Source organism: Falco peregrinus, chromosome 4 (assembly GCF_023634155.1).
Source record: "Falco peregrinus isolate bFalPer1 chromosome 4, bFalPer1.pri, whole genome shotgun sequence".
Taxonomy (NCBI): Eukaryota; Metazoa; Chordata; class Aves; order Falconiformes; family Falconidae; genus Falco; species Falco peregrinus.
In genome coordinates, this window is record NC_073724.1 from 121,543,044 (window position 1) to 121,570,931 (window position 27,888).

General features: G+C 47.8%; 1 protein-coding gene across 2 annotated transcripts in view; it reads right to left on the reverse strand.

The window, feature by feature from the left end:
• Positions 1-5,225: 5,225 nt before the first annotated feature.
• Positions 5,226-27,888, reverse strand: part of RAB6A (RAB6A, member RAS oncogene family) — a 66,751-nt gene continuing 44,088 nt past the window's right edge. The window contains exons 3-8 of one of the 2 annotated variants that reach the window (XM_055801651.1): positions 27,521-27,574; positions 25,889-25,994; positions 23,865-23,976; positions 22,382-22,475; positions 10,697-10,763; positions 5,226-7,280 (exon numbers count right to left, since the gene is read on the reverse strand). In XM_055801651.1, coding sequence (XP_055657626.1) covers positions 7,216-7,280; positions 10,697-10,763; positions 22,382-22,475; positions 23,865-23,976; positions 25,889-25,994; positions 27,521-27,574 — 498 coding nt within the window. In that variant the 3' untranslated portion in view covers positions 5,226-7,215. Of the gene's footprint in view, positions 7,281-10,696; positions 10,764-22,381; positions 22,476-23,864; positions 23,977-25,888; positions 25,995-26,060; positions 26,167-27,520; positions 27,575-27,888 lie in introns of both variants that reach the window. The other variant, XM_055801650.1, reaches the window with a different exon arrangement.

Genomic DNA, 27,888 nt, shown 5'->3' on the forward strand with positions numbered 1-27,888 from the left:
GCCACGGCTGCGTTAATCCCAGCACACAATCCCTGGCTTTCAAGGGGTGGAGAGGAGAAGAATCCGGCTCCATAAGCCCCCTCGTCCCTTCTGCCTTTGCCCATTTCCCAGCCCATTTCCCGCAGGCGCACACTCACCTTCACGCCTCCTGCCGCACCGCGCGCTCTCTTCCACCGCCGATCCCCCCGTTCCCCCGCGGTCATTCCTGCTGCAAGGAGGCTCTGGACAGAGAAGGGAAACAAGCAGCCCAGGACGTTTGTAGGATGGACGTCAGATGGGAAATGAGCTGCACGGAGCCCGAACAACGCTTGGTCCCCATCTGCAGGAGGCTGCCATCCCGCCTTCCAACCTGTTTCCCATCATCACCTCCACCCAAACCTGTCCCTGCCGGGCCAGAAGACCCTTTGCAGGGTGTCGTCCCTGCCCCCGGCCCCAAAAGCAGGGCGCTGGCAGCAACAGCTCCTTCCTCCACGCAGCTGGGAGCGAGGGGCGCAGGGCAGAGGGCCGGGGCATCGCGGCCAGCCGGGGAGGGCACCCACCTCCCGTCCCCACCACCGAGTCCCAAGTCTGGTTCAGCTCCAGGGGCTGACCCAGCAACAATTCGCACCGATGGAGACTCCCCGGTGCCGTCCCGTCCGCTGGGAAGCGGGAGCAGCGTACGTGGCTGCTAACGAAGCAGCCTGGGACACGGAGCTCCCTGGGTCCAGCCCAGCTCCGGTGGGAATAAAGCACCCGAGTCTCAGCATAATAACCCGTGGGTGCAAGACAGTTTGGGCTGAGTAGGGACAGGCCAAGCAGGGGGACATCCCCTAAAACCTTTTTTCTCAGGGACTTCAGCCATCCTGAGAGCTGGCAGATCTGGGAAAAGGCCGGAGGTTTTCCCAGGTAAGCACCAGCACCAGGCCAGGAGCTGTCAGCAGGCATTCACCGCACAGGGCACACAAGCCAAGGGTGAGACACGTCTGGAGATGGAATCATCTAGAAATGCTTCAAGAGCAGCATGACCTGGCGAGTGGCACTCCTTTCCACGCCACGTCCAGCCACTGACCTGCCAAGGCTCCTTCTCTCCCGCTCAGACAGAGCCCTTCGCTCCCTGTCCCCGCGGTACCTCAACATCCCGGGGCTGATCCTGCTTCTCTCCCGCCGAGCAGGGCTGTGCCACTCTCTTGACAGCCCAGGGACACCAAGGGATCCAGCAAAGCCACCGAGAAGGGCAGCAACAGACCAGCACGCACCTCCAGCAGCAGTTCCTGGGGTCTTCACGCTGTCGGTGGGAGCAGCTGATGGCAGCCAGACCCTTCGCTAGGAAGCTAAACGAAGGAGCAATTAAATATGTTAAAAATAAATTTGGAAGCACAATCAACAGAAACCGTCATCCACAAAACCACCTGGTTTGGTTTCTGCTCCACTCAGGCCTTCGCCCGCAGAAGGGCTTCCTGGGGGCTTTTGGTGCCAACTGGGACCAACACTGCACAGGACCAGAGGGACGGTAAGTGCAGAGAAACAGAAATTAGGGTTGACCCACTCAGTTCCCAACTCAAATGCAGACTCCCACGACCCCTCTCTCCTTGCAACGAGAGATGCTGAACCACCAAACACTGGCCAAAGCCCAGAACAACTCCAAACCCCTCGGAGACGACGATTAATGCAGCAGGATCCGTAGTAAGGAGCAGGCATGAGCGGTTATGTCCAAGCGGGCCCACAAACAGCCTTGTAAGATCAGTCCCCGAATGTCACAGCCGTAAAATCAGCTGGAGGTCGCTTGGCCCTCACTGTGACCAAAACCTCCTTATCTGGAAAAAAAGCAGCCGCATCACAGGCTGCTACACCTCGGCAAATGTCAGGATCAAGCCCAGATTTCCACCCATGCCCTCTTCCCGAGCTCGGATGCACGTGGGAAAGATCAGTGCCAAGTCCAGCACCAGCCCCAGAGCACCGATAAATACCGTTGTATCCCTCCAACACCCTGTATCCAAGGACACACAGCGCTGCGATGGACTGACTGGCTGCGCAGGGGGGGGATAGAGAGTGATTTCACTGCTTTAATTAGCAGTAATTTTAATCAAGCCTTTAATACAACCCTCGTTCCAGACGCACTCTCCGGGTGGCTGACAGCGAGCACTCAAAATGGTTTTAATTTATACCCAAAACCTCAGAAACAGGTGGCAAGCCGGGGAGCCTGGGCTCTGAGACAGCACTCGTGCAGCATGTCCTCCCTCTGAACGCAGCAGGGCAGAGCCACGGGGCAGCAGAAGCATCACCCAGCTGCTTCCACCCTGAGCTGCCTTCAGCCCTGCCCTACTCCTCATCCTCCAGGGAAAGGGCAGAGCTGCTCCTGTCACTGCGATTCAGCTGGTGTTTAACTCCTGACATGCCTGAGCCAGGCACCAGTCTGGGCAGTCGGTTATGTTCAGCTGCTCCAAGATCCCAAATACCTTACGAAAAGCTGTGTTTGACGCACACTCAGAGCAGGGTGGGGAAGGGTAAAGTGGCTGGAGGGAGGGGGGAATAGGTAATTTTGCAAACAGATGAAAACCCGAGCCCAGCAAGCCTGGAAACCCCAGCTGGGGCAGTGACGGTGCGGCGGCGGAGGCTGAGCACCGAGGGCCGCTGTTTGCAGCCGCTTTCCTGGCTGCAGGAGCGTCAGCAGCCTCTGCCGCAGCCACGCTGCAGGTAGCACGGCAAGGAGCAGCCTGCCCACCGCCCCCCACCCCCATTTATCTTCCTGGTGGGGCTGGTTCATGCTCAGCATAGAAAAAGGTGCTGCTGCACCAGGGAGAGCCCTCTGTCTAGTTTGCTGAGGAACTGGGCGCTGGAAGCAAAAGCGACGCTGTGCAGCGAGAGGATGGCGTCAGCCGCTGCAGCAGCTCTGCAGACGCTGCAGCATCTCCAGCCCAGCAAAATCAGGGCTGACCCTAAGGCGGAGCAGACAAAGAAGCCATCGGCAAAGACCAGCATGAGGCACGGAGCATCCGAGCCAGCCGCTCCCCATCTGACTTTATAGCTAATAAAAACCAGCCAGGCTGGGAGCAGAGGGCTTGACCCGCCACAGCCACAGGGCAACGGCCAGGACCAGCAACAACCAGGTGCCCCCAGCCCACGCCTTGCTCGGCGGCAGCCCCTTCTCTGCAGATGAATCCAGCTCCCTTTCAGAGTGGGGAAACTGGGCCACCAGTACGTGGGGCGAGCCCCACGGCTACAGGCAGCGGCAGGGTCGTTCACCAGCGAGGGGAGCAGCGAGGAGGGGCTGAGCCCGTGGCCCTTGGGTGTTACCCAGGAGACAACACCCACTTCGTGCAAATTCAGCTCCTGCCAACAGATCGAGCCTAAAGCCCACTCCCGAGAGGCGAGCCTGTTGTTTTCAGATGCTCAGGCCCAGGGAACAGAAGCTCCCCCCAGGGACAAAATCCTTCCCCAGTGACCTGTCCCTGCAGGGCTGCCGCCCCATCGCTCATTCCAGCACAGCTCCACAGCTACCAGACTACGATCCAGTTCCTCGCTCATCAAAGTTCACAACCAATTTATCGACGGGCCTTTTAATACAGAACAACAACGGACAGAGGTTAGGCTGCCAGAGCCAAACCAGCGTATTCCCCTTGTCTCCTTTGGGAAATACAAGGATAACTCCATCAAAGAGCATCTGGTACTGGTACTCACCTCCCCGTTCCCACAGACCTCATCTGCCGTCTCCAGCAAGGTGGAGGCTTAAGGAGGATCCTCCGCAAGGAAGGTGGTGGGGCTGGTCCACCCGCGCTCACCCGGCATCGCAGAACGGGCACCCAGGGAGGCTGAAGCAGGCAGCGGGGAGGCCGCACAGCGGCCCGAGTCACCTTTGCGAAAAGGAACGGAGGAAACTGCTGGATTGCGAGAGCCAGAAAGGACCAGAAAGGCACAAGTGCAGCAGGCAGAGGACATGCTCTCTGCGCCCATCCTCGACACCACCCGCCCACCGCTGGGAACAGCCGCTGGGCCACCGCACGGAACCGGGGAACAGTAAGCACACAACTCCACCATCCTTCCTCCAAAAACAGCCACCCCAAGCCTTAACTCCTGCCACTAAAAAAAGCTTCCAGCATCGCTTCACACGCGAAGAGCATGAGCGAGCAGCAGCAGCCTGACCCTGCACCCCCACCAGCCTGCCTTCGGATGGACGTACTTAGAGAAGAGACCCAGAGCTTTCCAATGAGACAGGTATTTATTTAGTTCAAGCGCTAAGGATTTTGTCGTCGTCGTTGTTGTTTCATATTATCAAACAGAGCTGAGGTACCAGTGACATTCCAACATGAAGAAAAGGAACCTTTTTCCCCTTATACAATTTCTCCAATTACTTGTATCAAGACAAAAAGTGAGTAATGGAATAGCTGCATAACGTACTGTACAACGATCAAGCCAGAGTGGGGAGGAGAAAAGAAACAGAGCAGAAACCTTCACTGTTTACAAAATCATCGTTAAAAAAAAGTCTGTTCCCATGGTTCTACTGGCTGTGTCGATGGAGGGAAATAAAACTGAAACCTAAAACCTGATAGACAGAGGGTGCAAGGAATTATGGTGAAAAGAAAAATAAATCAGACTGTGTTGCTCCTGTGCTTACTTCGGAAGTGTCTTTTCTCTGGAAAACTGGGATTAGGACAGGATTGAGTCCTGCAGTCACGTTAAGCACTGTCTATCAGCAAGGACATGCATTAAACATACCTGGCTGTCCTGAGCAGACCTCAGGGACCTCCTGGGGGATAAATGCCAAACAACTGACGACTCGTCCTCGTTCCTGCAACCAGTGGGCTGCGCTGAACGCGGAGCTCACGGGCACGCTCCTTTCTAGACCTTTTTTTAGAGCAAGTTGTAAGGGCCCATTGAACAAACCTGCTCGCAGACGTGCGGCCGCTCCCCACAAGCAGCTTCCATTAAAAGCAGCCGAGCGGCTCGTCCGCTGTAACCCGTGTGTACTAAGCCAGCTCCTTGCAAATCCAGTGCTTAAAGCTTGTAACTATGGGGAAACGTAGAGGTTTGATTATATCTGAGGCAAAAATGTGCTTGTGGAAAACAGGCAAATGACCACCAACGTAAGTCGCATGAAGAACCAAAGGAAAAAAAAAACCCCAATAACCCAAACCAAAATGAAAAAGCAGCAAGATGAACCATTTCTGCACAGTGAAGAACAGTACAATACAGGAAAAGTAGCCAGGTTTCCTTCCCCCCAAGAGCTTCTTTTAAATAAAGAATGATCCTTTGTCACATATCATTGATGTTTATTTCAAGACATGCCACGTCAAAAAAACTCGCCTTTAATATTGCATTATAAAAGCACTTTACATCTCATTCTGCCTTTAAGTTATTGTTGTGCAGAGTTGCTATAAACCCAGGGCAGGGCACGAGTCTAGCATTCATTTCAGGAACGAAGAATTCCAAATCTTTTATGCCCATTTCCTGGTGAAAGTGGTGGTGAGGACGATTCCCTTTCTTTTCCCCGGTTGGTTATTTTAGATGGTAGAGGGGCAGAAGAGAACAAAGGAGGAGCCTGAATATTTGCTTGCAATTGTTCATTTAAGTAGCAATCGCAACACAGACTCAAGAATTCCTTCCTGCACTGTAACTCAGCCATATTCACCCAGCAAACAATGTATTTACAATTGTGTTTATTAACTTACACAGCAACTTCACAATGACTAGTAAAGATTAAAAGGGTGCACTTCTAGTGTGTTCGATTCCGTGTTTCTCAGGTAGCTACATCTCGCAACATCAGCAAAGCTCTAAACAGATTCCTCAGCAAAACAACACAAAAGATAATTACTGAAAATAGTAAAAAAATTAAGCCAAGAAATAAATATCAAAGAAAAATGGTTAATGGTAAGCCTAGTTAAATAGAGAACTAAATTACTAGTTATTTAACCAAACTATACAGCTCTAGTGAACCAAACTAAACCAACTTGGAAGACGGAACATAAAAAAACGCTAAAAAATAAAGGCATAAATCTGCATAATCAGAAGTTGGTTTCCATCCTATTAAACTCCCTTCCTTTCCATCTAAGATCTCCCAACTAGATTTCTGCATGATCAAAGCAAACACCCCTTCCCCAGTCCACCTACGGCCACGCTATGGAAAAAGCGGGTGCCATTCCCCCTTCTGCCACCCCCCCTCTCCCAGCCGTGAACTGGCCTGTGAACACAGCGTCTCCGCTGGGCCATCCAGCCGCTCTTTCCTCCTTCTGCCAAATTTAAAAGGTTTCAATCCGCTTTGGCAGGTGTTACTGCCAGTCCCGAATTCACTTAAGTCTTTTCCCTAAAAAAAGAAGCAAAACGCTTTCTCCTCCAAACAGCTGAAACATTACGTTCCTATCTCTCGGGCAGTAATAATTTACTTCATTGGTGTTCTACATAAAAGGAAAAAAAAATGCTCGTAAAACTCATCTTGCACTTGAAAAAATATTTCCCTGTTCCCTGCAAGTGTTTTGCTAATGCACATCCACCCTCTCCTTCCCCCCAAAATCCTCCAGAAGCCATTCGTCCCATTCCGAAAGACACTCTGCATTTCTCAGTATGCTTTCTTGGAAAAGTGTTCACGTTGCCTCTGCAAGAACTAAAAAATCCAGTAGCCTTTCACGGTGTCGAAACCCCTGCTAAAGTTGGTTTCCAAAAATGTTTGGGGGTTTGAAAACCGGTCAAGACTATCTCTGCTCAAAAGATTAAGAGCTTGGTTTTAATTTTTTTTTTTTTATTACTGTAAGGATAAGCATTTAACCCTCAGCATATGCCACCTCCGCTTGCATTTCTGACTGCTGTCCAGTCACTTCCAGTTTGTTAGAGAAATCAAATGGGTAAGGTTTGCAAGCATTCTTCTGCACATACATCTTGTCTAAGTCCAATCCAAAACTTACTCAGTTGCCAACATTTCAAAGTGCAATATCATAACATATTAAAAAAGGAACAAATATTAAGAAATTGTACCTATTTATTTTTAAAGTTATAACTAGAATACGCTGGAATATTTTGGCTTTTTTTTTCTTATAAATAATGAAGACACTGACATTTTCTTTGTGTGTGTGTGTGTGTGTGCTTGTGAAGCTAATAGATCATCTCCACGAGACAGCCAGCGATGATGAACTGCAATACGTTATTACTGAAAGGGGAAGGTTCAAGCCAATATTCACACTGCAGTCAATGAAGAGTAAAGGGAGGGAAAGCAGTGATGTTCTGGAGAAAGGTAGAAGCCACATGGTATTAGCAGGAACAGCCTCCTTCACTGACAGGCTGCTCTTGAGGCTTTTCCAGTTTTATGTCAATCACTGGAAGAAATAAGTTAAGGCAAACAGATATCCAACTCTTTCCCTACCGAGCACAGGTGGAGCAGGATTTTGACTGGCGTTTTCAATTCAGTCGCTCCCACCAAAATATTTGAAAAGTATTTTCAAAAGCTCCTGAAAAGACCAGCTCCCAGCCCAAGTCAAGACACAAGGTTTCCCAGCAGCCCCTCCTGCCCGGGCATCGGCAGGCTCTCAAGCACGCAGCAGAAACAACGTCAGACCCCAAATGCCTGTCTCTAATCAGAGTTTGCTCTTCTCCTACAATTTCTTCTTTGAAATCAACGCTAGACTCAGTCTTCCAGCACCTCCAGCTGGTGGGCACCCAGGAGGATGTGGCTCAAAGAACAGCGAAGCCCTGTGGAGAGCAGAGGGCTGGAGAAACCCATGGAAGGACAGCTCGCCGCCTCCTCAAACTCCTGCTCCTCTGTACTTAACGGCCAACTGGCCAGTACTTCCCTCTCACTCCTCTGTCCATGCTCAGCTCTGGGGCAGACGGGAGAGGCTGTTCGGCTTTGAAACCTGGAGGACTACGAAGATGATGAGGGGCTGGAGCATCTCCCTGATGAGGAAAGGCTGAGGGAGCTGGGGCTGTTCAGCCTGGACAGGAGAAGACTGAGAGGGGACCTCACCAATGGCCACAAATATCTCAAGGGTGGGTGCCACGAGGACGGGGCCAGGCTCTTTTCAGCGGTGCCCAGCGACAGGACAAGGGGCAACGGGCACAAAGTGCAAGACGGGAACTTCCATCTGAATGTGAGGAAGAACATCGTTCCCCTGAGGGTGACGGGACACCGGGACAGGCTGCCCAGAGAGGCTGTGGGGTCTCCTGCTCTGGAGACATTCAAACCCGCCTGGACGCGGCTCTGTGCAACCTGCTCTGGGAGAGCTGCTTCAGCAGGGGGGTGGGCTGGGTGGGCTCCAGGGGTCTCTTCCCACCCCGGCCACGCTGCGACTCTGTGGACACGGATGGCAGCGTATGCTCTGCTACGAGAATCCCCTGGCAGCACGTTCTAGCAAGGCCACTCCTCCTCACGCTGTGTGCACCACTGACCCCAGGTACTCACACCAGCACGGCTCGCAGCTGGAACGCTCCGTGTGTGCCATCCTGAACTCGCCCATCAATCCTCCCTCTAGCTAAAGCGCTCTGCTCACCCCACGGCCGGCCAACAAAACCCCTGCAGCTCCCTGGACGTGACCCTTGCGATGGCAGCTAATGCCCAACCAGAACAGCAGGTCACAGGACAGCATGCTGCCCTGAACCAGCCCGGCCGAGCCGCTCCCCCTGTGGCACTCCGTTCCTGAGCGATGCCCTGCAGTTACAAGGCTTCCGTCGCCTTTCACAGGGGGGCTCGGAACGCTGGTCCCCCAACCCTGACTCACGGCCGTTCAGCACGAGTCTCAAGCGTTTTCTCTTATCAGTTAACACAGAGGTAAATAGGTCACACAGCTGGTACTTCCAACTTATTTCTTCAGGGGGTTGAAGCTGCTTTTTCCAGAGGTTAGGAGGAAAAGAAACATGAAAAGGGAAACAAAAGACCAATAATTCATCCTGAATATTTGGCCCATTTGGCTAATCTGAACCTCAACCGATATTTAAGTCAGAAGTGCTCAAAATGAGCCTTCATGACCGAGCATGAGCAGATCAAGATCCTTGAACCCTCAACGTTCTGCAAAGAACCTATGGGAAATCCCCCACCATTAATCCCAGCACAGCTGTCTGGGAGACAGTCACATTCCGTTTCTATTACCTGCAGTCTGCAGCACGTCCGATTCGAAGCGCCCTTACTGCCCTCCCATTTAGACACCAGTGATCAAACCCCCTGACAGGAAAACCACCGGCCCATCGGCCAGAGCCTATGCATTCTACCGCCATCCTCATTAATAAAGCTTCTTGCTCGTTAACCTTTTGGTGACCTACGTAATGAAATATTTTTGATCAATCAAGTCCACAACACACACAAAGCTTGTGCCTTAGCAGTTGCAATCCACAGCTTCCCAAATCCTCCTTTCTCCTATGCAGCAAGAAGCTCTATAGATGTACTTTCAGCACCAGGCTCGTCCCCCTCCCACAGTTCCTGCTGCATCCTTCCTCCAAAGCACCTTTTCTCCTCCATTTACCAACTACCAGTTACACGATCCCTGCTGCAAATAAAATTCACAAGCCTGAAGAAGTTCCTCTTCTCACAAAAGCTCACCCACTTCTAGCATCTCATCAACTCTTTCAATCCAGATGCAACGTAACCCCTCTTTGCTCCCACCACTGCGGGAAGTACCCGCTGCGATTATCCCCGCTCTCTGGCCATTCCAGCACTCTTGCTGCAGGAGGAGCAGCACGCGGAGGCAGGCAGCCCTCTCTCCACCTCCTGCACAACCAATCCAAGCGAGCAGAAATGGGTATTCAGGTGGAGCAGAAAGAAGTTCTATGATAACCAAGCCGCTTCTTACACCCTCAGAGCTCTGCCGAACAACCGCAGCTCCGCCTTGTCCCAAGCCACCCACAAAAGCGCCTACATGGGTTTAAGTACCCTCCCCAACACAGCCAGCTGCCCAGGTAAGCCATTCAGATTCAGCCACACTGCTTGTTACGCAGCAAACTCCGTCCTTTCTCCATCCCTTGTGCCACCTCCTTTCCCTTGCCCAAGACTGATCCCTTCAGTCGAGCATTCTCCCCCTTCCCATCACACAGACGCCGGCCCAGAGCTGTCCGGGGTCGCGTGCTGCAGCAGGCTGCCCTGGGAAGTTACGGGATCTCCATCCTTGGAGATTTCTGAAGTTTCCCTGAAGATGACCCTGAGAAACTGGCCTGATTTGGGAGACAGCCCTGCTTTGAGCAGAAGGGTTGAAGAAAGAACCCACAGAGGTCCCCTCCAACCTAGCTTATTCTAGGATTCTGCAAGCCAGACCTGCAAGAACCACAGAGTTTTTTCCAGGCCTCTTTGCAGCCGTTTTCTGCCACTCCACCCCCTTCCTCCCCACATCTAAGCTGCTCAAACACCAAGCAAAGAATCCTTCTGGATCTGTTCGACTGCACCCTTCTGCACCTTCCCGCTGTCCTCCTGTCAGCCTTCATTCAGTTGTCGTCACTTCTACACCACCCCACGGCCCTAAGCATCCCTACCTCTCCCGCTCTACGCTAGAGGCCTCCACCCTCCTCGTCCCAGCCTCCTAACACACCCAGCCTTCTTCCTCAGTACTTCAAGCTCAAACGTTACTTGCCCCTACTCCCCCCCGCAGGCCTCCTTTTGGGATGTCCATAAGCTGACCGAGGGCTGCAGGAGAGACACCGCTCCCTCCTTCTTCAACCTTGTTGTTCAGGGCCTGCATTTTCCTTGTCCGCAGTAATGCCTGGCAGCGCTTTGCCACCGCTGAATCACACAGCACGGCCGCATAAAGGATACTGTCTTCTCTACTTTTGTCTTGTGTGCTTTCCATTCCAGGCAAGGCAGCTGCCACGCGTCGGAAAAGCTGCAAAAAACACACAGGGAGCAGATCAAAACAATTGTACTTTAAAAGAGCGCACCCCAGTTGATACAGTTCAAACAATGATTCGATACATCCTTCGGTACTATTTACACTGCTTACACCAAAAAGCCTGACACCAAATATAACCTTTATTCTTAGGAAATGGCAAACCACATTACTGTTGTGACTGAAGATCAAATGTTACCGGCTATAAGCAGCAAACCTTCCATCACCTTCTCTGCAAATATGCTCTGTTTAGAACGCAGCATCTCCACCTAAGACCCCCCACACATGTCCACAGACCCCAACAACTCGACCTTCACACCTCCACAGAGCCTTAGTTACACAGGAGCACGGACACACTGATTAAGTCAAACACAGCATCCAGGAATGTGTCACCAACATTGGCCAAGCTGCCACAGACAAAAGAGCGTCAGAAAACGGGACTTATGCAACGACACCCCCTTCTTCCAGGCTCCACGTATCTGTGGCTCAGGCTCCCTGTGAACCAGACAAAGGATCTTTCTTTCAGGCGTTTGCCCAGTCCTTTTCTGAGCACCCTCAAATTTTAGCATCCATGCCATCGTTACCGTATACCCACACTCAGAGTATGAAACACGGAACAGGAACATCTGCCAAGAGCACCTGCAATCCCAAAGCAGCTGTTCTACCTCTCACTTGAACACTGCCTCCAGTTTCCCAGCAAGGTCTTCGCTCCAAACTTTCTTCATAGTTTTTTTCCACTTGAAGGAGGCTGAGAGGTAAGACTGAACAGGACTAATTCCCTCTCCTGCATTTCCTACCTTTGCCGCTCAGACTCGTGGCTCCCACCACAAGGCTTTTCCCCAGTCCTCTGGGTGAGAAGCCTACAGATTTGCCCACCATTCGTGCACAAGAATTCACTTGAATTTCCTGAGCCCGCAACAACCGTCTCCTCCGCACAGGAACAGCACCGTTAGGGACTGCCCTTCAGCTGAGTGTGATTTCTCTGAGAAGCTCCATGTCCGGTGGCTAGGGACCACCCAAGCCCGACCAGTAACATTCACTTTTTCACATACCTTGGCAAGCGAGTGTGCAGCAGGGCGAGAGGACAGGACAGATCAGACGGACGGAAGGATAGAGAGCACCTTCACTATGCACTGGGGTTATCAAATGACTACCGAACTGGTTTTTACTTTTGAAGAACAGTCCTAACAGAGTTTTGATCCCATGCTGATGTGTTCAGCACACACCCATTTATGAACATCTGACACCCACTGCATTCATATTTTTACAGAATTACAGACATTGTTACTACTATGTATTTCTTGCCTGTGTGTTATCAAGCACGCAGGACACTAAATGTTCCCAAGCATTCAACATCTCCATCCACCACGTCTTAAAATCACCCCACTGCATGCCCAACAGCAGCTCAGGAATCCTGAAACACAAGGTGCAAGCCTGACATCAGCCTTCATGTCATAAATTGACATTACTGCACTGAGAGGTGGTCCATGGCAACCTCACAGAATTCAACAGGGCCACGTGCCAGGTCCTGTACCTGGCTCAAGGCAACCCCCAGTATCAGTACAGGCTGGGTGGAGACTGGATGGAGAGCAGCCCTGCCAAGGAGACTTGGGGGTGCTGGGGGATGAAAAGCTGGACATGACCCGGCAATGTGCGCTCACAGCCCAGAAAGCCGCCCGTGCCCTGGGCTGCATCCACAGCAGCGTGGCCAGCAGGGCGGGGGAGGGGGCTCTGCCCCTCTGCTCCCTTCTGCTGAGACCCCCCACAGCGCTGCGTCCAGCTCGGGGGTCCTCAGCATCAGAAGGACACGGACCTGTTGGAGCGGGCCCGTCGGAGGCCACGGAGCTGGTCAGAGGGCTGGAGCCCCTCTGCTGTGGGGACAGGCTGGGAGAGCTGGGGCTGTGCAGCCTGGGGAGGAGAAGGCTGCGGGGAGACCTTAGAGCAGCTCCCAGTGCCTGGAGGGGCCGACAGGAAAGCTGGGGAGGGGCTTTGGGCAAGGGCAGGGAGTGGTGGGACAGGGGGGAATGGCTTGAAGCTGAGAGAGGGGAGATTTAGGTTGGACATGAGGAAGAAACCCTTCCCCGTGAGGGCGGCGAGGCGCTGGCCCAGGCTGCCCAGAGCAGCTGTGGGTGCCCCATCCCTGGCAGGGCTCAAGGCCAGGCTGGACGGGGCTGGGAGCAGCCTGGGCTGGGGGGAGGGGGCCCTGCCCCTGGCGGGGGGGTGGGACTGGCTGGTCTTGAAGGTCCCTTCCAGCCCAAACCCTTCTGTGATTCTGAGTATTTCAGTCCTCTCCTCGAATGACACAAAGCTAAACCACTTACTCCCACAGAAACCCTCTGTCAGTCTGTTTATATTATGAAGGTTCAGGCACCTGAACAGCTTTGCAAATCAGTGCCTGAGTGCTTTTCAGATGTGGCCCTGAATGTCCAAATGATGCTGGGAAGACATCAAAGCAACTTTGTCAGCTTGACAAGTACCCTCCAAGCTTATCGGAAACAAGTGCCCAGGTTTGTCAGGTGTGGCTGTAACCTTTGCAGGGCAGGACAAACACACTGTGCTTGCTGGTGCCTGACCTTTGCTGTCACCACTCTTTGTTACTGGCTGAAGAGACTGCTATGTGGGGAGAGGACAATACTGACAGGTAGAAGGCAGCAAAGCCACTTCTTTGCCATTCCCATCATCTCTCATCTCATCATCTGGAGCATCTCCCTGATGAGGAAAGGCTGAGGGAGCTGGGGCTGTTCAGCCTGGAGAGGTGAAGACTGAGAGGGGACCTCACCAATGCCCACAAATATCTCAAGGGTGGGTGCCACGAGGACGGGGCCAGGCTCTTTTCAGCGGTGCCCAGCGACAGGACAAGGGGCAACGGGCACAAAGTGCAAGACGGGAACTTCCATCTGAATGTGAGGAAGAACATCGTTCCCCTGAGGGTGACGGGACACCGGGACAGGCTGCCCAGAGAGGCTGTGGGGTCTCCTGCTCTGGAGACATTCAAACCCGCCTGGACGCGGCTCTGTGCAACCTGCTCTGGGAGAGCTGCTTCAGCAGGGGGGTGGGCTGGATCACCAGAAGTCACTTCCAATCTCCTGCCATTCTGTGATCTCCCTCATAGCCACTCCAGAAACCATCTGCAGCATCCTCACCCCTTTTCCACCTCCAGCAACACCCCTTTGTAGGCATACACTGAAATCCAGACGAAGGAGAGAGGTCTGAGAAGCTGGTCTGTGATGTATCTCACTGATTTTAGCCAACAATTTCAAGGCAAAAAAGCTTAGTATCCCCCAAGTTTCTGTTAACTTTGGCCGTTATCCTTAGCCTCACTGAAAAGTTCAGGCAAATTCTCATACGCCACCAAAGAAGTAACAGAGATCATGTCAAAATTCCAGATGCTAAACTGTACTAGGCACCGATGGCTGAACAGACAGCAGAAATGCACAACTACCCAAAAGCATAAAGGCAAGAGAGACTTCCTGGTCAGAATTAAAGATAATTTTAGGACAGGGAGAAGCTAAACATTGATCTAAATGTAATTCTTGTACAAAAAAACGTCCTATCATTTGAACTCACCACTTCTTGTCACTTCATCTGCTTGCCTTATCTCAACACCACTCTCCACTGTGCTTGAAAAAGCAACGTGAGTATAACTTTCCAAGCATTTTAAAACCAGTCAGACATGAGCACTTTGGCCTGTAAGAATGAAATGGGGGAGAAGAAAGAAGCTGCAGGCTTTCAGAGCCATCTCCCATTGCATCCTCACACTCGGTATTACTCTTCCTTGCCATTCCAGTCAGGTAAGAGGACAGCACTGCCAACCCTTCGCTTTATTACTTTTCAAAAGGCTTTTAGTTCACTCGGTACAGCACTAGACTATACGTTGTAAGTTTTTTGCATCTTTGAGATGATAAAGGAAGTAACTGAGGTTCGATCTCATCTTCCTCTGGAAGCCTTAAAAGTTTTAGTACTATATTTGCATCCACAAGCGCTTTGTAGTCTTGATGCTTTCTTTGCCTTTAACAGTCTTCAATAAACTTCCCGACTTGATCACATTTGGGTACAGAAGGTTCTGACTTTCCTCCTTTACTGGGCTTTGCCCCTAAGATTACTTCTACTCTCAAAGTGTTCAATATTCAGTGAGCTTTCACAGGTTAATTAATGGATCTCAACTTCAATTTTGTGAAAGAGAATGGCTTTGTGACTTCATGGGGGGGGGGAAGAGAAAAGGATTACTGGACAGCCACCAGGCTGCATTGCAAAATATTCACATACCATCTACAGTTACACTCTCAGAAGCGTACTAGTATGTTTTCAATGCATAAAATAGATGATAGAGTAAACTCTGCTCCTCTCTGGCACATCACACCACAGCTACATCGATCCCTATTAGCTCTGCAGGGGAAGATCTGTTAAACCTCTTGCGCCTCCAACACACACGCTCCTGCCGACAGCCAAGTCATACATCAAAGGTAGAGAATGGAGCAAATCAGCTTACCTTCGCTCACAGTACACTGGGGTTTTTTGCTCATATACTGCAGTCTTAAGAGTAATTTTGGCCCAGTTCTTGACACAGAAGGTTTGGGGGAGAAAAAAAAAAAATCTCATCCATTTTAAGGATGGATATGTAACAGAGTTTGGCACAATCCTACCAGGTTGTGCCTAAATTAGATTGCTCGCTTGACATCTCTGCTTTGATAGCAAGAAGGAAATGCATCATTTTGAACAGCTCTTTGCTGATGTCATGCACTTTGAGATCCTAGGCGGAAACAGCATTACAAAAAACAAAATTGTTTTAAACTCTGGCATTGCTATTGATTTGCCCCTTGTAGAATATTGTGGTGGGCTGACCCAGGCTGGACATGAGGTGCCCACCAAAGCTGCTCCATCGCCCCTCCTCAGCTGGGCAGGGGAGAGAAAATGCAGCAAAAGGCTCGTGGGTCGAGATGAGGACAGGGACATCGCTCAGCAATTACCATTGTGGGCAAAACAGACTCAACTTGGGGAAATTAATTTATTACCAACTGAATCAGAGCAGGATAATGAGAAATAAACTCAAATCTTCAAAACACCTCCCCCCACCCCTCCCTTCTTCCCGGGCTCAACTTCACTCCCAACTTCTCTGCCTCCTCCCCGCCAGCGGCGCAGGGGGACGGGGAACGGGGGCTGCGCTCAGTCCATCACACGCTGGCTCTGCCGCTCCTTCCTCCTCAGGGGAAGGGTCCTCACACTCTTCCTCTCTCCAGCGGGGTCCCTCCCACGGGAGACAGTCCTCCACGCACTGCCCCAGCGTGGGTCCCTCCGGTGTAGAATCCTCCCCGGGCTGCGGGTGGGGGTCTGCTCCCCTGGGGGCTCCAGCACGGGCTGGGGGCACAGCCTGCCTGGCCGGGGGCTCCATGGGCTGGGGGCACAGCCTGCCTGGCCGGGGGCTCCATGGGCTGGGGGCACAGCCTGCCTGGCCGGGGGCTCCATGGGCTGGGGGCACAGCCTGCCTGGCCGGGGGCTCCATGGGCTGGGGGCACAGCCTGCCTGGCCGGGGGGCTCCAGCACGGGCTGCCAGGAATCTCTGCTCCGGCGCCTGGAGCCCCCCTGCCCCTCCTGCCCTGGGGGGGCTGCAGGGCTCTGCCTCTCACACAGTCTCACCCCTCTCTCCAGCTCAGTCGCTGTTCCCCTGGGTTCCCCCTCTCTGAAATCCTTTATCCCAGCGGCGCTGCCACTGGCGCTGCTGGGCCTGGCTTTGGCCAGCGGCGGGTCCGGCTGGGAGCCGGTGGCACTGGCTCCACTGGGCAGGGGGGCAGCTGCCGGCACCTTCTCACAGAAGCCACCCGCTACCAGAGCCTGGCCACGCAAACCCAATACAAATACATTGGAAGTGAGGGAAGCAATTTATAGAGGGGAGTGGTAGGGAGCCTTATAAAAACCTCAGTTGGTGGGAACCAAGTGGAATTACTGCATTTAAACCAAGCTGCTGACAGAAAGGCTAAGTGTTTATAATACTGTAATCCTTTCTTTACATTAAGACCAGGAATAAAATTATGCCTTTAGCAGTATCTCTCCCCTAAATTATTTGACTAAAAAAAGGAATTTGGCAACTAAGAAATTCAACTTACTTATTAACCTTCTGCTTATCAGGCACAGCATATGTGAACAAATCCAATTAGGGAAACTTCGTGATGGTTAGAAAGCAGCCTTCTACACAGGGACCTTACTGCTTTGCAGTGCCTCCAGGACCCAAGCCAGCAGCCTTATCTCACTGAAAAATGTCTCGGGCAGTTGCACATATATATGCATATATAACACAGTGTCTCTACACACACATGTATGTCTAAATATTTGTGTATGTGTGTGCGTGTGGGTATACACACACGTATTGGTGAGCATTCAGGGCTTTTTTTCCAAGGCAGGAGTTAAATGCAGCCATCTGAAAGACTTCAGAGCCACACAAAGTCTCTTTCAGCATTCAAGCCTGCAATCTGCTACCAGATTAAACTCTGAAAAAAAACCCCTCATGTCTCGCCATTAGTTTCAACTCATTTGCCAAACTGTGCCTTTCTTACTACTTCAACCAATAAATCCCTAGCAGATCAGTGTCACAAACAACTGTAGGGATAAAACAGTTTTCACAGTAACACTCCTGCAGCAATATGGAAAGGACAGGAGGATCACTGTCTAGATGGAAAAGCCAGGCAAGAAACCTGTTCCCCAACGCAAAGCAAACCAAAATGTTTCCCTAATTCTCATTCTTCGAGGAGAGCAGTGCAACTCAAAGAGTAAATCTTGCCCACCAGATAGAAATCAAAAGATAGGAGAAAGAGCCAAGCTGCTAGATGCAGCCAGCTCTGTGAAAACGGGGTTACTGGAGAGGCCATGGTCCTTTAGCTACTGCCGTGAGAAAGTTTTTCTGCCAAATACCATATTCAGCCTGCAGCTCTTTGAGAGCAAATGTGAAGTGTGCCAGGTGCTGCTGTAAGGAGGTCTTCAGGGCTCTGCCTCCCCTCTCTTTCCACAAGACAGCAAAATGAACCCTGACATATTCTGGGCATGAAATCCAAAGAATAACAACAAGATTCCCTGAAATACAGACTGCCGAGATAGAGCATGAATCTCAAGGTCTTTTAAAGCTTATTCAGGGCTGACAAATAACATGAATCGGAGACTACGATTCTCTGCATTAAATGAAGCAAGTTATCTAGTTCTCACTCTTAAGGCTCCCCTGGCAATCAGTATTTGCTGAAACCCGCAGGATCCAAAAGCCAATTTTTTCCCCTCTACTGCATCCATTTAACCCCAGAATACCGCTATCACCGTTTTTACTCTGTAATATCATCCACTCATTTTTCCTTCAACGCTCCTTCCCCAAAGCCAGAAGGAACAGTAAGTGCATAGGACCTCGGTGACTGGAGACAGCTCTACCTTAACAGGTCCAACAGCTGTACATTACAATCTAGTTTGACAGCGTGCAACTAGGAGAGATGAAGTTTGCACCAGCAGCTCTTCAGATCAGCCTTTGGGGAAAAGAAATGCCAGAGAAGGCATAAAACGAAGCCTGCCGTTTCCAGGTTTCAGGTAGCACGGACACAGGCTGCAAATCCTCTGTACCTCTCTGCGGTGGCTACACGGAGATCCAGGGCTGAGCCTCTAAACTAAGCCACAGGTTATCCACTTCAACCTCAGTCCCCAGTGCTGTGCTAGCTGAGGTGCTGCCTTCTGATCCGTCTCCTTTCATGTCACAGGGGAATGGCAAAAAAAAAAGCCTGTCAGCAGTATGGCTCCCCCCTGTTTCTTTGTTGGTAGAAGATTCTGCCACTGAAATACATACCGTTTGAAGCAGGGTGCAACTCACCTTCTGGAGTCACACTACAAAGCCGGGCACTCTGGACTTGTAGGATAGCTACAGGGAGCTGAAGGAAGTGCCCTCTCCTCTTATCAGGGCTGCTTTCCAGCAGAAAAGGATGAATAAGAAACTAAAAGTAGCACACAAGGTCAGAAGTCCCCTGGCTTCCCACTGATGGCCAGCAAACAAGTGACAGGGCTCAAAAGGTGAACAATTCTTGGCCATTACCCTCCCCAAGCAGGATGAGAAATTAAGCTGCTTCTGCGTCCTCAATGGGGCAAACACTGATTCTGAAACCTTGTGGACGGCACCCCTTAGCCCCAGCGCCTGAGCCAACAGAAACAGCACCAAGATTCACCGTGTGTGAGATGACATTATTCTTCACCATCTGACATGGACTGGAACGAGATCAGCATACTGGGTAGTGCCCCATGGCATCTCCCAAGCTGCCTGAACTGCTGCCTCTGCTCCTGCTAACCATGCCTGGAAGTCAGACCTAGGGCAGTAAAGGCAGGTGGGTCAAGTCACATCTCCAGGACTTGCCTGCACACAAGTGACACTGGAATTCACATTTCTGACCTGAAAGAGAGGACAGAAAGCAAGCAAAGAAGCTATGGTGGGCCATACAAGAGGCATTAGTAAAAACAGAGCTCGCTCTGGAATTGGTAACATCAAGATGTCTGCATCTGACACCACAGAGAAACCAAAACCTCAGTGAGAGGTGGATGGAAATGCAAAGAAGCCAACAATGGAGGACAGAGGGTTCAACTTCATCTCAAGTCTCCTTCTGCGTTACCTTCTGCCATTCCGTAACTTTCATCCAGGGCAAAGGATTTAGATCCAGGAGACAGATTTTATGCTGGGAAGAGAGAACAGCATGGAAGCAACAGTGTTTTGTGTGTTTTCTGGGCTGCCCAGTCAGGCTGCCAAGTGAAGCACGGACAACCTGAGAAGTTTTAATACTGGCAGGCAAGAGTTTTGGGTGGAAGGAAAAAAAAAAAACCAAACAAAAACCCAAACACCAACCACAAACCAAAACAGTTCATATTCTCTAATCCACACATTTCAGTCATAAGCAGTATCAAAGCCGCATGGTAACTGCTAAAGCTGATCTTAATTTTTACATAAATATGTTTCATTACATGTGGTCAAAATATGGACTTTGTATCTAAAATAATTTTCATACAGCATTTTTAAGTCAAGTATCAAATTAACTTGGACAGTAACTGTTCCGTAGAATCAGAATATATTATGCATGGAAGTTGCCTGTTATGGGAAGGTCAAATTTGCACTCAGCTTACTAAAGAAAGATTTTTATACTGGTTATGGGGAGGGTATCCATTCTACAGTTGCACCCACATGCTCTCCCATTTCATTGGGGAATAATTTATTGACAAGTTAGTAAAATAAATTTGTACCATTCAACAGAGAAGTTTCAAGGAAACAGAGCGCTAGACAACCAGTGGTATTAAAAATCTTATCCTTTGAGAATCATTTCAACAATTACTTCTTAAACTAATGAAAAATGAGAGTTCCAAATATTCTGCAGTATAGAATAGCTTTGAAGTTCTTGAAAATTCTAGTCCATGCCTGCAACACAAGGATCAAAACTCAGAAGAAAAATCCATTTTTAGTTCTTTTAAGATAACCGGTGGTGGTTTTTGTTTTGATATTTTACACAGAGAATGAAGTCACTTAAACCCTGACCCCCTGTCTGATTCTGACAAGACTTCACACTACATGAAGTACCCACTCGGATTATGATGCAGTGATATGTAACAGCCCCAAGTTTTTTAGATACTGCTGTTTATTGATGTTAATGAAGAACAAGAATTATGTCTCAGAACACCAAATCTTCCATTTAATACAGAGGGAAATAGCCCCCAGGTTCCCAACACCATTTTTTTTTTTTGCTGAAGCTGAATTCCCAAACCTATTTTCTCACAGAAGCAGTCTTACAGCATGTAACCTGGCAATTAAAATCAGAGGTATAATTTGTCTAGAGCTCCGTTATACAACTAAGAATTTTCTCTAGAGAGTGTGCAAGTGAGGCTACAGCTACAGAAATGGCTTTATGCTCTGACAATCTCATTAGTTCAATCCCTGAATGGCTTCAGCATAAAATACAAAAAGGCAAAGTTTGTTCCTTCAAAATGTATTAAATGGAGCTACCATCCTTAATGATGAAGGCTGTGGTAGCTTTACAAAGCACAAGTTTTATTAAACGGTGGTATCTTACGCCAAAACAGACTACAGGCACAATTTTCTTGCTTACATCTCAAACCATCAGGGCTCCAACTGGCCCAAAAGCCACAAGCTACCTTCCAGGCTTGGACACAGACTTCTGGAAACGTGTCGGCTGCACAGCAACTCCCTCATGAAAAGAGGGAGTACAGAGCTTCATCATCATCATCATTCCTCTCAGCAAGGCAACTGCTGTCAAATGCACACCCCCTAGTCTAACTAAATATTAAGGATTCCAAAACGGAATCCAAGCCTTAACTACAAGCCAGCCTCTGTGTTGTGGTAGAGTAATTGGTGGACCCTGGAACCAAACACTTCAATGCTTGCTAATACACTGAAACTCAGTGCTAAGTTAACACATCTAATTATTCCGTTACATAGGGAGTAATTTTGCTACTAATATACAAAGTCAAGGGACATTTTAATAACAGACCCTTTAGTCCCATCTATAACGTACGAAGTAATTTATAACACTGTTTTAGCAACTCCTGATACAATCCTGCATACAAACTGCTTGTGTAACTGCACAGAAAAAATACACAAGTGTGTGCATTGCTCTGTGGAGACACCAAAGAACGAATGTCTTCTACATCTTGCAGTACTGCATTTCCTCCCACCGTAAGACCAGCTGCCAAGTGCTTAGCGGTCATGACTCCATATGAGAAATTGCTGAATCAATGAAAAAGCAGCATGCCATTATGCACTGAGTCAGGAGGGATGTACAGCTCTAGCTCTCTATTCATGCTCTGCTAGTAAGCATATTTGCTTACACAACTAATAAGCTCAAACAAAACTTTTCGTGTACACACCAGATCAGTTCTGCAGTGTTTACTACTTTCACCAGTCCACTGTCTGCCAAGTGATTTATCTTCATTAACACAAGTGCTAAAACTTCATCTAGCAGGTCAGAATTTAAAGAGCCGCAGCTCATCTCACAACATAAAACCTGACTTCATTGCAGTAGCACCAACTCAAAAGACATTTCACTGCTTTTCCTGATTCAACAGCAACTCATCATCTACCAGAAATAGCTAGCTTTGGCTGTCCAAGAACATTTGCTCACACTTCCAGTGCCTTCCAACAGAGCGGGAACACTGGTCTACACTGTCTCACTGCACAATGGAAGAAGCATTAAGTCATCACATTCCTCCTTGACTGGTTTGTCCACATTTACACACTGAATCAGTATCAGAAACGGTCCTCAGACCTGTGTTACCCGAACTTTTGGGCTCATGCTTTTAATCCCTTCAATCTAAACACCAACTATAGACTATCAAAAATCCAGGAAGGTATGATTCTGTACCCACAAAGCTGCTTCAGTAATTCCTCTTTTCTAAGAGGAAAGAAGTTCCAAGTCATTTCCTGCAAGGTCAGAGATCCTTCTGAACCTCAGCCAACAATTCAATTCTGAGAAGTTGCTGGATGTGTATGGGCTACAAATGTCCCCCTGACCCCCTCTGCAAAGGCTTCCCAACATCTAGGGAAGTCCTACTTGCACAAGGGTGCATCAGCAGAAGTAGTCTCAGGGCTGGCTCACGTTACTCACCTGTTTTACATTGTATCCTGCTTTTGCACTAGTTTCAATGAACATTACATTCAGCTCTTTGGCTTTTCTTTCTCCTTCCTCAATGGACACTTGTCTGGGGAAAATAACATAGAATTAGGGGGGGAAAAAAAAGGACAAACACCTTAAAAATGAAATTTTTATCTTCAACTCAAGGAGGTGACTGCTTCATTACAATACTGAAAGCATTTAATGGTTTTTTTTCTCCGCACACAGATGCTACATAACTGAGCACAGCTGTAGACAACTCTCACCATTTGATTGTATCAGATGGAGTTCTACAGCACACCTGGATCCCCAAGAACTCAGCTTTCCAGTGGAAGACAGCTAACTGGGCCAGCTAGACTCCCCCAGATCCCTGTCCAGGAAGCTATGCTTTTATGTCTGCACAATTAGCAATCAATAGATTTTAAAATCCAATAGTAATCATCAACTTGCAGCCTAAAAAACTGTTTTAACAAAGATCCAAGTGTAACCACCTCATCTCAAATAAATCTTGGGCCCTTTTCCCCTGGCTAGGTGTTCTACCCATTAAGCACTCTGCTACAGCCAAAACCAGGGAGGGGGAAATTTTGGTTCAAGAGCTGCCAAACAAAAACCATGCAGTACCTGAGGGGCGTACACATATGTGTACAAACAATTCTTAATAGGAGGTTACAAATCTGAAGTAAGGGTCACAAGAGAAGCTATTGTGAGGAAACAGGGACTTCAGTCAAATCCAGACTACTTATATCTTGTGCTTTTGTTTTGGCTTGATGACTTTTTACTCATCTGTGTTAATACCATAAACCCAGAAAAAGCAGCAAACGGAGCAAAAGCTGAAGATGCACAACTTCTAATAAAAACATTTAACTTTGCCAACATACGAAAAACCCTGAAGAGTTTCAAAAGGGAGGATTACTGGCACTTATCATTCATTTCTGAGCAAATTTATGAAGTATTGATATTTGTAAATATTTTAGTTTATTCATTCACTGACACAGGTTGTAGTTAACACTTTGTTCTCTCCTGACACCTGAACAAGTCGGTCACAGTTTCTTCACTCATTCACAGCATCATGTTGGAATCTTGTGCTTAACCAAATGAAAGAAGTTTTAAAATTGAGATTTCTCTAGACACAGCATCATGTTGGAATCTTGTGCTTAACCAAATGAAAGAAGTTTTAAAATTGAGATTTCTCTAGACACAGCATCATGTTGGAATCTTGTGCTTAACCAAATGAAAGAAGTTTTAAAATTGAGATTTCTCTAGACACAGCATCATGTTGGAATCTTGTGCTTAACCAAATGAAAGAAGTTTTAAAATTGAGATTTCTCTAGTCACAGCCACCTCCAGCATAGTTAAAATAAGCTTCAGCATTTTTGAAAAAGAAATAAATACAAGTGTTCTTTTTAAAATAGTCATGTAGGAGAAAATGGCAACAGATTAAAGAAAAGCATTTGAAAGATGAGTTATTCCTCCATACCTCTTATCTGCTAGATCTGTTTTATTTCCCACCAGCATAATGATGACATCACTGCCCCTTTCCGTTCTGACATCATCAATCCATTTTGTTGTTTGCTGGAACGAGTTTACATCTAACAGAGAACAGTGGAGAGGATTATCACTGCAGGTATTCTTCACAGATCAGTAATAAATACATTTGTCTCAAAAGCTTCATAATCTCTGGAATTGGCATAATAGGGTGATGAAGAATCAGCAACTGAAACCCTAAGTCTCCCAGCGCTGAAGTATATGAAAATTTTGGCATTAATTTCCAAATGGGCTAGTACTTCATTCAGGTGAATTCAAAGCCAGGGAGTGAACTGAACTGGTCTATATTTGTTTCGACAGGATCTAAACTGAGAAGCCTTGTCACTGTGTTTTAGACCAGCTTCCTTTTTTTTTTTTTAGCTCAACATAAAACATTTTATATGGAGAATAGGGATTAATGTGATATTGCATTCTACATTGCTCCTGACTTGTGCATCTACAGGAAGAGGTTCCTACAGTTTCATTGCTTATCAAAAGTTCTTCACATCAGCTACACATTTTGTTAATCACTTTTTACCTGCTAGGTTCAGGATTTTCTTTAGGAAATATCAGGGTTATACAACATACTAGCAACTCCTGTAGCATTGAACACTGAGTACAAAATAGTTGCCAAATCATTTGCACAGAACCAGAAATACAGATCTAACTTATTCACAGACACTTTTTCTTAATGATATGTCCTTAAAAGCTGCAAGGTAAGAATTTTAGGAAGCTATCCCTGTCTAATAAGATAGTATGTTGTTCGAAAAGTTGCATCCTGAAAGGAAAAACGAGTTGTACAGAAGCTGCTGTGGAGCTCAGCATTTGCCAGTTAGCTGCACAAAGAGTATCTGAATTGCCAAAGCCGTTTTCAGTACTTAAAAAGGGTGGGGGGCTCTGCAGCAGTTCTTGACAAGTATTGATTATTTTTTTTAATGGCTTCTACTGCATAGTAATATATTGTATGCCAGACAGTCAAGACTTGATCACTTGCCAGTGCCTTAATTCTTCTCCTTACTACTTGGTAATACTGAACTTGCTAGGTCAGTAAAAAAATTTCCAAGTTCACAGCTAACCTGTAATTTTAGATTAAATGAAAGTGTTATTTTTAACAATTAAAGTGTTTATAGGTAAAACCCATGTTCCTGCTGTAATCCTCCAGTATTTATAAATCAAAGGGTAAGCACTTTTGCATTTGTATAGAATTAGTCCATTGCTCTCAGTCAATTCCAGTTGAGAAATGGAAGTGTCTGAAGGTTTAGTTCTCCTAAACTAAAATTTCTGTTCTTTGCAAATACAGAAAGCTAGCAAGTTAGGGGTCTCTGGACTGAGGGGAGGGACAGAAGGATAAAGGTTGAAAAAGCACTAATATTTTAGTTCACAAAAATGTACATACCTTAGTAAGAAATGCAAGAGCAATTGTTAAAGGATAAGGGCTTAGTGGTTAAGTTTTACATATTGCAAAATGTGAAAGTGACTGCTTCAAATGAAAATGTGATGTTAATGCATTTTCCCCCCATCCCATGCCCAGACTTTTTTTTTTTTTTTTTTGGGGGGGGGGGGGGGGGGGGGGAGGGTACATGGAGTGAAGCAGGCTACAGCGATCAGTGCAAAGTCTCAAATTTCAGAATTCAGATATCTATGAACATGATTCAGGTGTTTGAGACCAAAAGTCATAGGTGATATTACAACCAAAAAGCAGATGAAAGGAGGTAAAGTGCAACAAGACCAGCTAGGACTCAAGGCTTCAGGAGAACGCGGTAGGAAAGGGTTACAAAATGATGTCATTTATAAGACAGTTTATACATTACAACAGCAGCAGTCAGATGGCTAGCTTAAAACTTGACTACAATAAAAGAAAACATTTTTTTCCATGCCAGGATGAAGAACAAGCAGATGACTGTGATAGGACATGCAAAGCTAGGCTAAAGGATGAAAGGGGCAGAGTATTAGAAATGCAGAATTCCCCCCACTCACTTGTGATATCATAAACAACAACTGCAACAGTGGAGTCACGAATGTAGCTAGGAATCAAGCTCCTGAACCGTTCTTGACCTGCTGTGTCCCATAATTGCAACCGTACCTAACAAAATCAGTCAAACAAGCAAGAAAAATAAGAAAAAGGTCAAACCCAGTGCAATATACCTACTTGTGATATCGTAAACTACTACAGCAGCAGCAGAGTCACGGATGTAACTGGGAATGAGGCTACGGAAACGTTCCTGACCCGCAGTATCCCACAGCTGCAACCTGATCTGTGGGTGGGAGAAAATTAAAAAAGCCAAACTGCCACTAAAAATAAAATAGTAAATGAATTTTACTTTTTGAAAAAAGCTAAATAAAAATTATAAACTCATGCAGGGGATGACTGGGGACTGGGAGCAGCAGCATACTGTCTCCTTTACAGCAATCTCTCCCAAGCACTAGCAGCAGCCAAACTGGTACATGTGCACCTATCTTGACTTTCCGCTGTCTTTGCTTTTTTAAAAAATGCTTCCCTTCCAAAAGGGGAGAAACAGAATCACTCAGCTTTCAAACTGAGAGGACCAACAAGAAAGCTAAGACAATGTTCACCTGCAGTCTACACAAGATTTTCAAGCTCTGCTGCTATCCTTCCTCAGAACTCACACATACAACCCTCTGGCAGCCTGGAGGATGGCTGCTGGTGGAACAATCAGACCATACACCGTACTTCTCACGGAAGAGCCTTCAGCTGCTGTCAAAGCACTGGAAAAGCTCCTGATGGGAATTTTTCAAGGAGGATAAAATGCCAGTTATTACTCTATATTTAAGCCTTAGCCACATTGCAGGGTAACACGCACAGAGACAAGGTTGAATGTTTCTCACCATCCAAGTTCTGAAAGAAAAGGCAAGGTATACTAAAGCAACACGTATGGCAAGATGTGCAAGGGCCAGTTTTGCTATGGAAAGATCATCTCATCACTCAAGCACTTTCAATGCAATCACATTTATTGTGGATTTATACGATACCATAAGCTTATGCAGCACTGCACAATTTGCTTCTGCAAATAGCTCAATGGCTGAATTTCTTAATTAAGAATCTGAGCTCATTTTAAACCAAAGGCTTGCTTCCACAGAGGACTGATTTCATTTCAGGAACCAGAACTGCACCAAGCTAAGAAAAAGCATCATTTCTGGGTTACTACTGAAGGCAACCTTCTTTTTAAACAAGTAATATTAAGAATATCAAGCTAGCCGTTAACTGGCAACATTTCTCAACTTACATTTTATCTTTCTGTCTTGCGACAGAAAACCGAAAGGGGGTTAAACACAGTCCTTCCTCCAAACTCCCACCATTATGTACTCCTCAAACTATCCATATCGACTCTTTCTTCAAAGAGAATGACACTATAGCACCTTCCATGGCACTCGTGAGCCCCTCCACAGATGAGCCAAATGGCGATTTCCCATTTCCCCAGGCGGAGAAGGGAGCTGTCTCCACAGCACTTGTCAGTCTGGAAGCAGCTGGTAGATGAAGGCTCAGGCTGTACTTCCAAGTGATCTCAGAACTGTGGGCTGCACAATTACAACAGATGCTGATCCTCATTCCTACTGTACATAGAGAAGCACAACAAAAATCTTACTCACTGTTCGATCCTCCAAATACATGGTTTTCGATAAGAAGTCAATGCCAATTGTTGCCTGTAAAAAAATGAAAAAACCAACACCTCTTAAATAAAACGTCAGAACAACTGTAGTGATTTTCAGGGGAGCAAGCGTTACTGCCACATCAGAATTCAGCACCTGTAGCACATCCGCAAGAAAAATACACTGGCTTTCTCACTTTCAAGATATTGCTCTACCTACAAGCAAGATTCAATAAGCAGTTTCCTTCAAATCCATAACTGGAACAACTTAAAACACAAAAAGGTGCTAACCTTAACTTCAGTTTATGCATATTGACAGTTTAATCTGTACAGTCATGTGGGTATCGGCAAGGATTTTTATGCACGTGA